The 13,194-nt window shown below is 43.6% G+C and overlaps 1 protein-coding gene across 4 annotated transcripts in view; it reads left to right on the top strand.

Moving 5' to 3' along the window:
• The window catches only part of CFAP52 (cilia and flagella associated protein 52), a 270,832-nt gene that overhangs the window by 185,132 nt on the left and 72,506 nt on the right, over window positions 1–13,194 (top strand). Inside the window, exon 1 of one of the 4 annotated variants that reach the window (XM_032967312.2) lies at window positions 9,735–9,977. The exons of 2 other annotated variants lie outside the window; for them this stretch is intronic. In XM_032967312.2, the coding sequence (XP_032823203.1) occupies window positions 9,923–9,977 (55 nt within the window). In that variant the 5' untranslated portion in view covers window positions 9,735–9,922. Of the gene's footprint in view, window positions 1–9,734; window positions 9,978–10,024; window positions 10,045–13,194 lie in introns of those variants that run through there. One more of the 4 variants, XM_032967313.2, reaches the window with a different exon arrangement.

Here is a 13,194-nt window from a genome sequence, read left to right as displayed (position 1 = left end):
CATACGTACGTACATATATACCAGCCAAGACGATGGATGCCGTACATCGTTGAAGATTGTCCACTCGCCAAAGCTCAGCGGCCGTCTGCGAACGACGCCGCCGCCGCCGCTGCGTTCTGCGAACGAACCTTATGGCAGGACCCCGGGGTCCCATAAGCCCCTGGTTCTCACGTAAACATATTATAACTAACCTTTTGCCCGTCCAAGGACGGGTGTATTGAGTAAATCTGAAACTTGCAAACGAAAAGCAGACCGCGACGTGATATCCATTGTATTAATATGTGTGTGCAATTTGTCAGGCCGCGGTGACACAGACTTATTTCATTTTCTTTGGTTCTTTCGGTAAAGTCACGTAGAATGAGAATAAAATGATAAAATAACACAATAAAATTCTGACGACGTTCCGGCCACAATGCAAGCGGCCGTCTTCAGGTGAAAGGTACAGAACTGTCGGGACGACAGAGCTTCAATGAACGATGTTAAGATTCGTAGCGACTTTTAAGCTGGTTGGGAGAAGTGAGGCACCTTGACAAAGGGGTTTACATATCAAATAGCTGAGGGATTAGCTTGTGACTGGTCACGGAAATGGCTATGTTAAAGTCAAAACCTACACATCCACAGAGGCAACTAGTAATTTAGCATTGAAATAGCTAAGGGATTAGCATGTGCAAATAGCTGAGGGATTAGCTTGTGACTGGTCACGGAAATGGCTATGTTAAACACAAAACCTACACATCCACAGAGGCAACTAGTAATTTAGCATTGAAATAGCTAAGGGATTAGCTTGTGACTGGTCACAGAAATAGATGTTAAAGTAAAGGCCTACACATCCACAGAGCTTCAATGAACGCTGTTAAGATTAGTAGCGACTTTTAAGCTGGTTGGGAGAAGTGAGGCACCTTGACAAAGGGGTTTACATATCAAATAGCTGAGGGATTAGCTTGTGACTGGTCACGAAAATGGCTATGTTAAAGTCAAAACCTACACATCCACAGAGGCAACTAGTAATTTAGCATTGAAATAGCTAAGGGATTAGCTTGTGCAAATAGCTGAAGGATTAGCTTGTGACTGGTCGCGGAAATGGCTATGTTAAAGTCAAAACTTACACATCCATAGAGGCAACTAGTAATTTAGCATTGAAATAGCTCAGGCATTAGCTTGTGACTGGTCACAGGAATGGCTATGTTAAAGTCAAAACCTACACATCCACAGAGACAACTAGTAATTTATCATTGAAATAGCTAAGGGATTAGCTTGTGCAAATAGCTGAGGGATTAGCTTGTGACTGGTCACAGAAATAGATGTTAGAGTAAAGGCCTACACATCCACAGAGCTTCAATGAACGCTGTTAAGATTCGTAGCGACTTTTAAGCTGGTTGGGAGAAGTGAGGCACCTTGACAAAGGGGTTTACATATTAAATAGCTGAGGGATTAGCTTGTGACTGGTCACGGAAATGGCTATGTTAAAGTCAAAACCTACACGTAAAAAGATCTCCAAAATCCTGAATAAACACAAGATCCAGGTCCGATTCAACACAGTACATAAAATCCGTGATCTGGTTCCATCTGTAAAAGATGCTGTTCCAGACATACAGTACCCGGGCGTTTATAAACTAAAGTGCCTCTGTGGTAGTAGCTACATTGGAGAAACCAAACGACATATCTCAGACTACATCCGCGAACATAAAGCAGACTTGAAACATGGTAGAACGAACTCCTCTGCCGTGGCAGATCACTGTTATAATTCAGTGGGTTCACATGACATTGACTTCTCCAAGACAGAGGTTCTTTGCAAACCAACCGACTACCATGAGAGATTCGTTCATGAGGCCATCCACATATACAAACACAGAGACAATTTCAACCGAGAAGATGGATTCTGGCTTAGTAACCATTGGAAAGATGTTTTAAACCATTTCGGTTCTTAATTAATTGTATTTTACGAGGACCTTCAGACCGCAGCTCTTTCGCTGGCACTGACTCTTAATACCTCTCACACCACGGTTAATGGTATGGTTTATAACATGGAGTATAACAGCGCCTCGCAGCTGTTTCTCTCCTCCTTCCTCCTCCGCTCCAACCATGGATGGATTCGTCCGTCTGAACGTAGCTGTCCGTGGTGCTGAAGTGGAAGGTAAGAATCCACCCGTTTTTTCACCATATAACATTGTGATATAACATTGAGGTAGTTTATATTTTAGTTTTCATTGGTTTACTATATGATATTCATTATATAGTGTAGTGTATACCCAGTTAATGTTAATAGCTCAGCTTATTGAAGAATATATTGAGTACATTTATTATATTGATGTAAATTAGAATTAGGTTTTTCACATCGCATTACTGTATGATAGTTGAGTTGTTGCAGCCTCCTTTGGCGTCCATGTACGAGGTGCCTCTGTGAATGTGTAGGCTTTGACTTCAACATCTATTTCTGTGACCAGTCACAAGCTAATCCCTTAGCTATTTCAATGCTAAATTACTATTTGCCTCTGTGGATGTGTAGGTTTTGACTTTAACATAGCCATTCCTGTGACGAGTCACAAGCTAATCCCTTAGCTATTGCAATGCTAAATTACTAGATGCCTCTGTGGATGTGTAGGTTTTGACTTTAACATAGCCATTTCCGTGACCAGTCACAAGCTAATCCCTCAGCTATTTGATATGTAAACCCCTTTTGTCAAGGTGCCTCACTTCTCCCAACCAGCTTAAAAGTCGCTACGAATCTTAACAGCGTTCATTGAAGCTCTGTGGATGTGTAGGCCTTTACTTTAACATCTCTTTCTGTGACCAGTCACAAGCTAATCCCTTAGCTATTTCAATGCTAAATTACTAATTGCCTCTGTGGATATGTAGGTTTTGACTTTAACATAGCCATTTCCGTGACCAGTCACAAGCTAATCCCTCAGCTATTTGCACAAGCTAATCCCTTAGCTATTTCAATGCTAAATTACTAGTTGCCTCTGTGGATGTGTAGGTTTTGACTTTAACATAGCCATTCCTGTGACCAGTCACAAGCTAATCCCTGAGCTATTTTAATGCTAAATTACTAGTTGCCTCTGTGGATGTGTAGGTTTTGACTTTAACATAGCCATTTCCACGACCAGTCACAAGCTAATCCCTCAGCTATTGATATGTAAACCCCTTTGTCAAGGGGCCTCACTTCTCCCAACCAGCTTAAAAGTCGCTACGAATCTTAACAGCGTTCATTGAAGCTCTGTCGTCCCGACAAGTTCTGTACCTTTCACCTGAAGACGGCCACTTGCGTTGTGGCCGAAACGTCGTGAGAATGTTATTGTTATTTTATTATTTTATTCTCATTCTACGTGACTTTACCGAAAGAACCAAAGAGGATGAATCCTTGCAGTCACGACAGCTTCAAATCGAGACTTATTTCATTTAAAAGTTATAATCCAATCTTGATTTGAAGCTTTCGTGACTGCAGGAATCCATACTCTTTGGTTCATTTGGTAAAAGTGCACCTGATGACGGATGCTTGTGTTGCGCCCGAAACGTCGTGATTTATTTTGTTTTATACCTACGTGACTTTTCCGAAAGAACCAAAGAGTATAGGTTATAATCCCTTGTTGATCACGACGTCCTTTTTACTTTGATGTCTCAACAACAGCGTTACGGAGATCGCGTGATGTGAGGATTCTGCCGTTGTAGTGAGGGTTGTGAGTTGACGCCGAGGAGGGGGGAGGAGGCGCCTCGGCCCCCCATGTGGAGTGACGTCGGCCGCTAATTATTATGAATGGGGGAGGTGTCCATTTGGAGGACGTCACCTGCTAATGATTATTAATGAGGGGGGGCTGTTCGATGTGTAGTGACGTCACCTGCTCATGATTATTAATGAGGGGTGAATCCATTTGGAGGATGTCACCTGCTCATGATTATTAATGAGGGGGGCTGAACGATGTGGAGTGATGTCACTTGCGCATGATTATTAGTGAGGGGGGGGGGAGTACTCCATATTGAGTGATGTCACCCGCTCATGATATTTAATGAGGTGTGGGGGGGGGTGTCCATTTGGCGAACGTCACCTGCTCATGAATATTAATGAGAGGGGCTGGTCGATGTGGAGTGACGTCACGAGCGTTAAGGACAGACATTCCTGGGTGATTATATTATAATGTAAACAAAAACTTTGCTCTTTTTCACCAATGGGTTTGAAGGATGGTTGCAAGTGTCATCTTATTAAATCATGCCTTTAAAACTGAAAACTACTTACCTGCAATACCTCTAATTAAATACACTATCGAATTTTTTTTTTACACCCCTCTGTCAATCATCGTGTTTCTCAGTGTGGATTTGTGAACAAACTTTGTAAACAATACATAAAATAGTACGCGTTTTCAATGCACTGTTCATATTGTAACAAGCGTTTATACCAATGTTACTCTGCAGGTGAGTGGGTCGCCGCTCCTCTTATCCGCATTGATATGTGGGGACTATGGCTTAACCGCAAAAAAACCTATCTGCACAGATGCATACGGACAAGAGAAGTATTATCAAACAGGAGGAATTAACGGTGCAACGCATCTCATCTGTTAAATATCTGCAGGTAATAGGATTGTCATCGGTTGATCCTGGCTGCAGACATTGGTAGGTCACAAATAATAATGAAGATGAGAGCAGTTTCACTGTATTATTATGCATACCGTTATAATAAATAAAGGACTTAAGTCGTGTACGCAGTTTGAGCAGCTTTTGATAAGACTCATGATCCTGCCCATACCCGAGCATGGAGTGCATTCGCTTGTTCAGCTCTTGTGCGCATTCGTCCTCGCTGCTACGCTTGGACGAGACGACAACAGAACGATCTGCGCCAGGTGGGTTGCGGCGTTTATGTGGGACGTAGTCGCCAAAAAGAAATTAATTACGATTTTGACTTCCGTTTATTCGGGACCCCGGGGTCCCGCCATAAGGCTCAAATTCTGAAACCGCGCACCTGGTTTCAGCACAAACCGCACACGCTAAATAATACGAGGTAAGAACTACAAATATTACATTGCACGGTGGCGAGATGTTCATTACCTCGCCTGGTATGCAGGAAGTCGTGGGTTCGATCCGACCCTGACGCCTGTATAGTTGGAATTTGCATGCTCTCCCCCGTGGTCGTGTGGATTTTTTTCGAGGTCCTCCGGTTTTTCCCTCCACATTTAGAATCAAATTGCGTTTAGAGTTTTTAGCTGCTATGAATTTCCACGTGATAAGCCATTTCTTTGAGCTATCATTTGTGATAGCCAGGTCACTTCTGAAAAATAGATATATAGTTCAGTGGGGCCTTACCTGGTAAAATAAGAAAAAATCGGACAAGTTCATTAATTCCAATATAACGTTCATCATCAGCAGCCATGATCTATCCACTGATAGATGAAGGCCTCTCCACAAGCTGTTGTCATCCACCATGATCGATCTTGCGATGCAAAACTTAATCTCGCTGCTGTGCACGAACTAATCTTGTCGCTCCATCTCTGCACTGGATGTCTATCTCGGACATGTCTTCTCGTTTGGTTACCACTCCATCATCAGTCTCGACCACCGGTCATTATCCCTTCTAGCGATGTGTCCTACCAATGACTACTTACTTCTATTACTAGTCAATATGATGTCTGTAATCTGCATTGGTTCTCTGATCCATGCTAGGTTTAGTGATGTGTGTTGTGTGTGTCGCTATTGTAAACTTTAATCACATTTGTTGGGAAAACTGTTACGTTGTTTACATAGCATTGTTTTAGTAAGTTTTAGAGGGGCTTGGTTTGGCCCGATTTTTTTTATTTAGTATAGATTTATACTTAAAATTCCGATCTGTATTGTATTATGATTGTTATTGGAATCAAACATCGAAATGGATTTTTTTGCACTTTTTGTACGCAGCATGGACGAGTGGTGCTTTTTCTGCAGGATTTTATTGTTTACGTACGTGACGTTTAGATTTGTGTACAATGGATTTTAGGTGTATCTTGTAATTTTATTGTTTGTTGCGGTTGAATCCAAATCAAGAGCCGAATGGCTCATAGGGTAAATCCTAATAAATGAAACTAATATGTAAAAATATAGAGACAGAAAGAAGCACATCTCCGTGCCTTTATTACATTTTCTTTATCGGTGTATATGCTTCAAATCTGATGTCATACCCGGCAATGTGCACCGATTGAAAACCTTACTTTGTTGTCACTGATGTGGTTCTTTTCACGATCAAATAAAAAAAATGTTTAAAAGCACTCCAACCTGCTCTCTAAACTAAACTCAAAACAATTTTTTAATTTGATTTTACCAGACAAAGCCCACTGAGCTTTAGACATTTTTTTCATTTCAGAAACGACCTGGCCACAAATCATAGCTCAACGGAGTGGCTTATGAGAAATGTATCACATGCAAATAACTCTAAAAGCATGTTTCTAAATGTGAAGGGAAAACCGGAGGACCCAGAGAAAAATCCACACGACCACGGGGAGAAGATGGAAACTCCAAACATACAGGCATCAGGGTTAGCATCGAACCCACGACCTCCTGCATACCGGGGGAGGTAGCTAACATCTCGCCATGTCGTCTGTCTCTTCATTTCATAATTTTAGTCCCTCTCCAACGTCAATAACTACCCTAAGTGTGCATGCTCAAATTGTGGTTTCCATTTGTGCCTGTGTCCAACAGGCATATTAATTTATTTAGCGAAATTGTTGGATGTGACTTTTATTTTGCTCACATTGTATCTTGAGCTAAACATTGAAGTCTTCGTTATGAAGCGATTCAATCATTTTGAGCTAAACATTGGAGTCTTCTTTATGAAGCGATTCAATCATTTTGCTGAGATTTATCTCAACAGTAAATCTGTAAATACGTTCCCCATTTATCTTGATGCCCTTAAGTTCTTCAATCCATTGTTCGTAAAAAATATATATTTTCACCAGGTTTACTAAGGCAATTTTATATTTCGCACGAGAAACAGTCGTGAACAAAATGGGTGTATAGCACCGAGCATCGTGTGGTTATGGTGAAACGGTGATTGCGGATGCTAGATGGCTCCCATATTGAGGATGTGTTTTACATAATTGAAATACTTCCACCCTTCTTGCATTTTGTCAGCTATGATTTCAAGTCGTTATGTGTAATATTTTGGGGGATTTTTTTTATTTACATGTGATGAAAAATTTGAGTGTCCTTTTTTTCTGAAGGCATATGTACGTATCTATGTGCCTCAAGACCGGGTTACATGTGGTGGCAACAAATTAAGGTAAAGGCCACTCAAACTAGGTGCACGTTGAACTTAAGGGACTTAACACGTTGATAACCTCCACTCAAGCGATAACAAGTGTTTTAATTGCAAATGTATGGGGAAATAAATAGCTTGAAGAGTGACGAAGATCATTAGACCTCCTTTGCCAGTACCAAAATGTAATAATAGGGGTTTTCCCCTTTTTTCTGGCAACAAAACTGAAACCTTTTTACAAGGATTCAAGTCTGCATTAACCACAATACCTGCAGTCAAAATGCAAACAAAAAACATACTATGATAATATATGCGTTGTCCTTGAAACTGATTGGTTCACACCAAGGGACGGCTTTCTTTTGAGCCTCGACCCAATTGGTGCTCGACCAGATGACGTACGCCTTTTGGCGCCTTTTGGCGTACGTCATCTGGTCGAGCACCAATTGGGTCGAGGCTCAAAAGAAAGCCGTCCCTTGGTGTGGACCAATCAGTTTCAAGGACAATGCATATATTATCATAGTATGTTTTTTGTTTGCATTTTGACTGCAGGTATTGTGGTTAATGCAGACATGAATCCTTGTAAAAAGGTTTCCGTTTTGTTGCCAGAAAAAAGGGGAAAAACCCCTATTATTATTAGAGTGACGAAGAGTAATAAAATCAAATGAGGGAAAGATTAGCGGGAGTGAGAGCGGCAAAATACAACAGACCGCCCTTGCATATGATGTTAGTGATATAACAAGATCTTTAATGACCAGGCTGTTAAACAATTCACAACCTTGTGTATTTCGAGAGGAACAAAAAGCAGCAGTAATAAAGGGATCCATTATGCCATTCATTACAGAAGTGGCAATTTAAATACAACTAATTATCATGGAGGACTCCCTGAGGTGTATTTTTTTTTTATAAACACACTATAGAATGTTTTTTTTTTTATAAACACACTATAGAATGTTTGTGCAGCAGCAGCAGCGGTGGTGAGTCATTTCTGTCCAGGAGCAAGAGAATGCCATCTTCGATATTAAAATCAAACAAACACGGTCTCCCGATCTGTGTGTCGGGTTGTTATCGCATGTTGTCCAGTATGACGGCTGATGTGTTCCCTCTGCACCGTGATGACGCAAAGCACGTGCGGCAAAACGTCGGACAAGTCAGTTTATGTTTGGTTCAGCCAAAAGCGCGCACCGTGCCGAACAATACGGGGTACAAATGACGACAAAGCGAAAACAAATGTGAGAGCCGTACAGCTCAGCCGCGAAAAAAACCACACACGACAGGTTTTTTTTTTATAACTAAATCAATTAACTTTGCAGGGGGGGGGGGGGGTGGGGGGCAAAACTCTGAAAAATGTATCCAGTTTGTAAAAATCAGATGGAGCAATGCAATGTCTTACTCCTTAAGATTCTTATTCAAACTTTTAAATTAAATGTGATTTTGACATTTTAACACAACGGGCATTTAGGAGGGACAAATAACATTACAGGGACTCTCTCCTGAAGCCTATCTCGTCGTGGCTAGCAGCTAACATCGACGTCCGGCATCTAACTCCTGAGCACACGGTGGCTAGATGTTCACTTCCTTGCGTGGTATACAGGAGGTCGTGGGTTCGAACCCAATCCTGACGCTTGCTCTATATTTGGAGTTCGCATGTCTATGTTTCTCTCTCTTTCCCCCCGTGGTCGCGTGGATTTTTCTCCGGGTCCTCCGGGTTTTCCACCTCCGCATTTAGAATCAACATCACGCGTTTTGAGTATTTGCACTGCTATACATTTCCACGAGATAAGCCACTTTGTTTCAGCTATCATCTATGGCCTGGTCGCTACTGAGAAAGAGCTGTACAGCTCAGTGGGCCTCACCTCTGGTGAAATAAAAAAAAGTATCGTTTAGTTGACATGCCTGCCAACCCATACGGTTTACCCTTATTCGTGTACAGGAAAATGTAGTTTTCAGGTCCATACGGCGTACAGCCGTTTCAATACGGGCAAAAAGACGTGTCTGTGTTTCTCCCTTGTGATGGGACTTTGCAGGATGAACGTAGAGATTTATAAGGATACGGGGTGACCATTGAGGTCTGAATTAGTCTGTAACAAGGTAGGGCACTGATAAGGGGTTAACAGGTATGTAGTGGTGAGTGTATTGGTTGAGAGTACGTGTTGGTGAGTGTACTAGCGGTGAGTGTCTATTTGTGTTTCTTCCTTGCGATGGGACTTAATTGTAGGATGAACGTTGAGATTTATAAGGACACGGGGTGACCGATAAGGTCTGAATTGGCCTGTAACACGATAGGACACTGATAAAGGGTTGACAGTTATGAGTTAACATCGCAGCCATACGCAATACGAGAACTGGCACGACTGTTGATTTTTTTTTATGAATGGCACGCGTGAGACGACACTGCCCCTTTAAAGGTGTGAGGCCGAGGGGGTGGGGGTTAAAAGGGGGCGGGCGGGGTAGGGGCGGGGGTGGAGGGGAGGGGCGGGGGTGGAGGGGGCGGGGGTAGAGGGGAGGGGGTGGAGGGGGCTGTTGCCCCGAGCGACTCCATGGCAACGGGACGCTAAACAATCTGCCGGTCAGCGATCGCACCGGAACGGGAGTTCAATCCGAGCGATACATTAAGAGTTTGGTCGGTGGCGTACCTCAGACGACAAGAGATCAAGATTGTGCGAGAAACACCGTGGGCCGCGCTTAAAGTTGTCGCGTGAGGAGGCGACCATGGCTGACGGGCAAGGGACGCGTCTGGAGCTGGAATCGGTGATTGGTTTCAACGGTGAGCAAGGAGATCGCTTCTCGGTCACCGCCGTGAGCGGCGGTCGATGCCCGGTGTGCAGCCGGTGGTGAGTGGCGGCGTGAGGGGTGTGGGGGATGGGGGTTTACCTTCTTTGCGTTCGACGGAGACTCGATGAGACCTCGCAGCGGCTGCAGTTTCACGTTGGGGGCGGTCAAGCCACGTGGCGAATGGGATTGTCGCATGCTCGGGGCTGGAGCGAGGCACGCAAGCGAAGCGGTTGGACGTACCGGCAAAGCAGACCGTTCGCATTGGCCTTTTCATCCAGCGGTGGAGAGATCGTGACACTGATAAGAGTGAGGCGCACGTTTGGGGATTGCACCGAAGATAGAGAATAAACCCTCATTGCGGATAAGACAACGTACACAGGTTAATGGCACCATGTTATTTGTTAGGAAATATTATATATGTGTGTGGGTGCTCTTTGGTTCTTTCGGTAAAGTCACGTGGGTATGAAATAAAATAAATCACGACGTTTCGGGCGCAACGCAAGCGTCCGTCATCAGGTGGGAAAGCCTTAGTCTGCTTCTAAGGCAGACTGTTTTAAAACAGTTTTAAAACAGTTTTAAAACGGCAACACTGTTTTCCAATCTGATGACGGACGCTTGTGTTGCGCCCGAAACGTCGTGATTTATTTTATTTTATACCTACGTGACTTTACCGAAAGAACCAAGGAGTATGGATTCCTGCGGTCACGAAAGCTTCAAATCAATATATATGGGTCTTGGGCAGAACGTGTTATTGACTACATTAAGAGTTGATGGACGAATGGGCAAGAATCATAACGGTAGTGTGAGCCAAAAGAGAGAACGCGTTCGAGAGGACCTCCGCCGGGAAGATGGAGCGATGGAATCGGGTCATGTGTGCAGGTGCTAAAGGTGGATTATTAACATCGCAGGTGGCAAGGGCTTAGGGGTGGTTTTCATCCAGCAGTGGATTGACCATGGCTGCTGTTGATGAGGATCACGGGAGATGGCGACAACTTTGGGGAGACTTTCATCCAGCAGTGAATGGGCCATGGCTGATGATGATGGTGACCGTGAAAGATAGTGACTTCGGGAGACTTTCATCCAGCAGTGGATCATACGTGGCTGAATATGAATGAATCAAGAATACAATACTTTGTGTAGTCAAATAGAGAGTAATAATAATAATAGTAGGAACGTCTGAACTCTCGCACTCTGTGCAACATTTTTAAGTCACGAGTAACGCAGTAATGATATTCGCACGAATAGCTCATCGCACTGTTACGGTAATGATTCACAATTGTTTACTGTCGTGAATAATAATAATACAGTATTGTATTGTAATCACAGCAATGCCAGTGACCAAATCATCCCAAATGCACCCGACCACGGAAGCTAAGCGGGCTTTGAGTCCTGGGAGTGCTCGAATGAGAGAGCATGCATAACAGGTGTTATAGGTAATCCACGGTACGTTGTGGGCAGCACAGGGTAGTGCTGCAAAAATCCATTATCCTACAATATGGTCAAATAGTCCGCGCGACGCGCACACTTTGGGGAGGCCTTCGTCCAGCAGTTGATTGACACGTACAGCCCGAACACAATACATATGCATGCGTTCCATTGCTGCTTTTTTTATAACAAGAGTACGGTATTGTTTTTTTTTATTGTTTGTTTTGTTTTAAGTAATGATCATTGTGTTCTCATGATCATGAGTATAACAGAATAGGTCATGGTCTAACCCTCTCCACTTCCGTCTAACCTGAAGTCCAAGGCCCATGGATTTCTTCAAGGTATCATAGAAAGCTTGGCATATCGTTAAATAATCGTCATTTTATAAACGTGAGCATTTAAATTTGGAAAATTAGCAAAATAACTATGGTGAGTGTGTTATTTGTTATTTCTCTGCCAGTTATGATTGCGGGAAATTAATCCCCTACCTGCGCAGTGATCCACCAATCTGTCGTATGTGTTACTAGCTTTACTACCCGGCTTCGCCCGGGACTTGGATTCACCACGCCCGGCCGCCTTTGTCTTCCCATTGGCGATGTTCACACACCACAGCAATTAGTCGTTTGAGGCTGAGTCGACCTAGGGGAGGCCCAGGACCGGTTAAAATAATCGTCACCGGTGGTGGTCGTGAGCGGGAATCGAACTCGGGTCACCGGGTTCGTAGCGCAGCGCGCTAACCACTACACTACAATGCGTTACGCTTCCACAAAAGTCTATTTTTATAATTTTTGCATGGTGTACAGTCTGGAAAGTACCAACATGGAAAATTTCCAGTTTGTTGCATGTCGGGAAGTACACTAAACATTTTGAACAGACGCACATATTCACAACTTTGCCTTTTATATATATAGTGACCCACACTACCAGGGGCTTGGGGCACCCGCACACACAGTATGGAGATTGCGTAATCAGACGGGGGACAGCATAGAGGGAGCAAGGGCAACCGAGGACAAAGTGTTATAGAGCCAGCCAAGGGGAGTTGAGGTCTTCGAGGACAGCTTGCGAGGGACGAGGAAACGGACCTGAGTTGTCAAGGCACCAAGCTTTGATGAATAGGTGGTGGCAAGGTGGACACTGGGATGCCCCAGGGGTCGTATGGCCCGATTTGCCAATGGGGATGAAAATATGGGGGGGGACAGCGGGTTTTAGGGGAGATAATGGGTGATATCATGGGGGGGTGTGGCTCGGGTAACAGGATTAAAGTATTCTATGGTTCTTTCGGTAAAGTCACGTAGATAGAAAAAATAATAACAATAAAATAACATTAACTTTTATTATTATTTTATTGTTATTAATTTTTTCTATAAAATAATAACTTTTTTATTATTATTTTATTGTTATTAATTTTTTCTATCGACGTGACTTTACCGAAAGAACCATAGAATATGAATTCCTGCAGTCACGAAAGTTTTAAGTCAAGGACTAAAGTAAAGGGAGAGTCCGAGAGGGAGAAGGCCCCGGGTAAGCGGTGTCAAGCCGCGGTGACGGCGCCGCGTGAGAGAGATACCGAACGGAGGAGTTTGGCGCGGGCCGACGGAGTGGACGCGGCAGCATAAGTGCGGAAGATTTGGAGTTGCCGGGTGGCAGGTGGATGTAGAGCGGACGAGTGGTGAATATTCATAGGGCCCTGTGGTGCCAGGTGGATGAAGTGAAGAGTACAAGAGAGCGGTCGAGTGTGCATGAGGATTTACGCATCACCGAGTTCGCCGTGATACACTATATTC

This window comes from Petromyzon marinus, chromosome 37, assembly GCF_048934315.1.
Source record: "Petromyzon marinus isolate PM22_M1 ecotype Great Lakes invasive population chromosome 37, UKy_Petmar_22M1.pri1.0, whole genome shotgun sequence".
NCBI classification, from domain to species: domain Eukaryota; kingdom Metazoa; phylum Chordata; class Hyperoartia; order Petromyzontiformes; family Petromyzontidae; genus Petromyzon; species Petromyzon marinus.
Note: the sequence above shows the minus strand (reverse complement) of the source record. Positions and strands in the feature narration are given on the sequence as shown.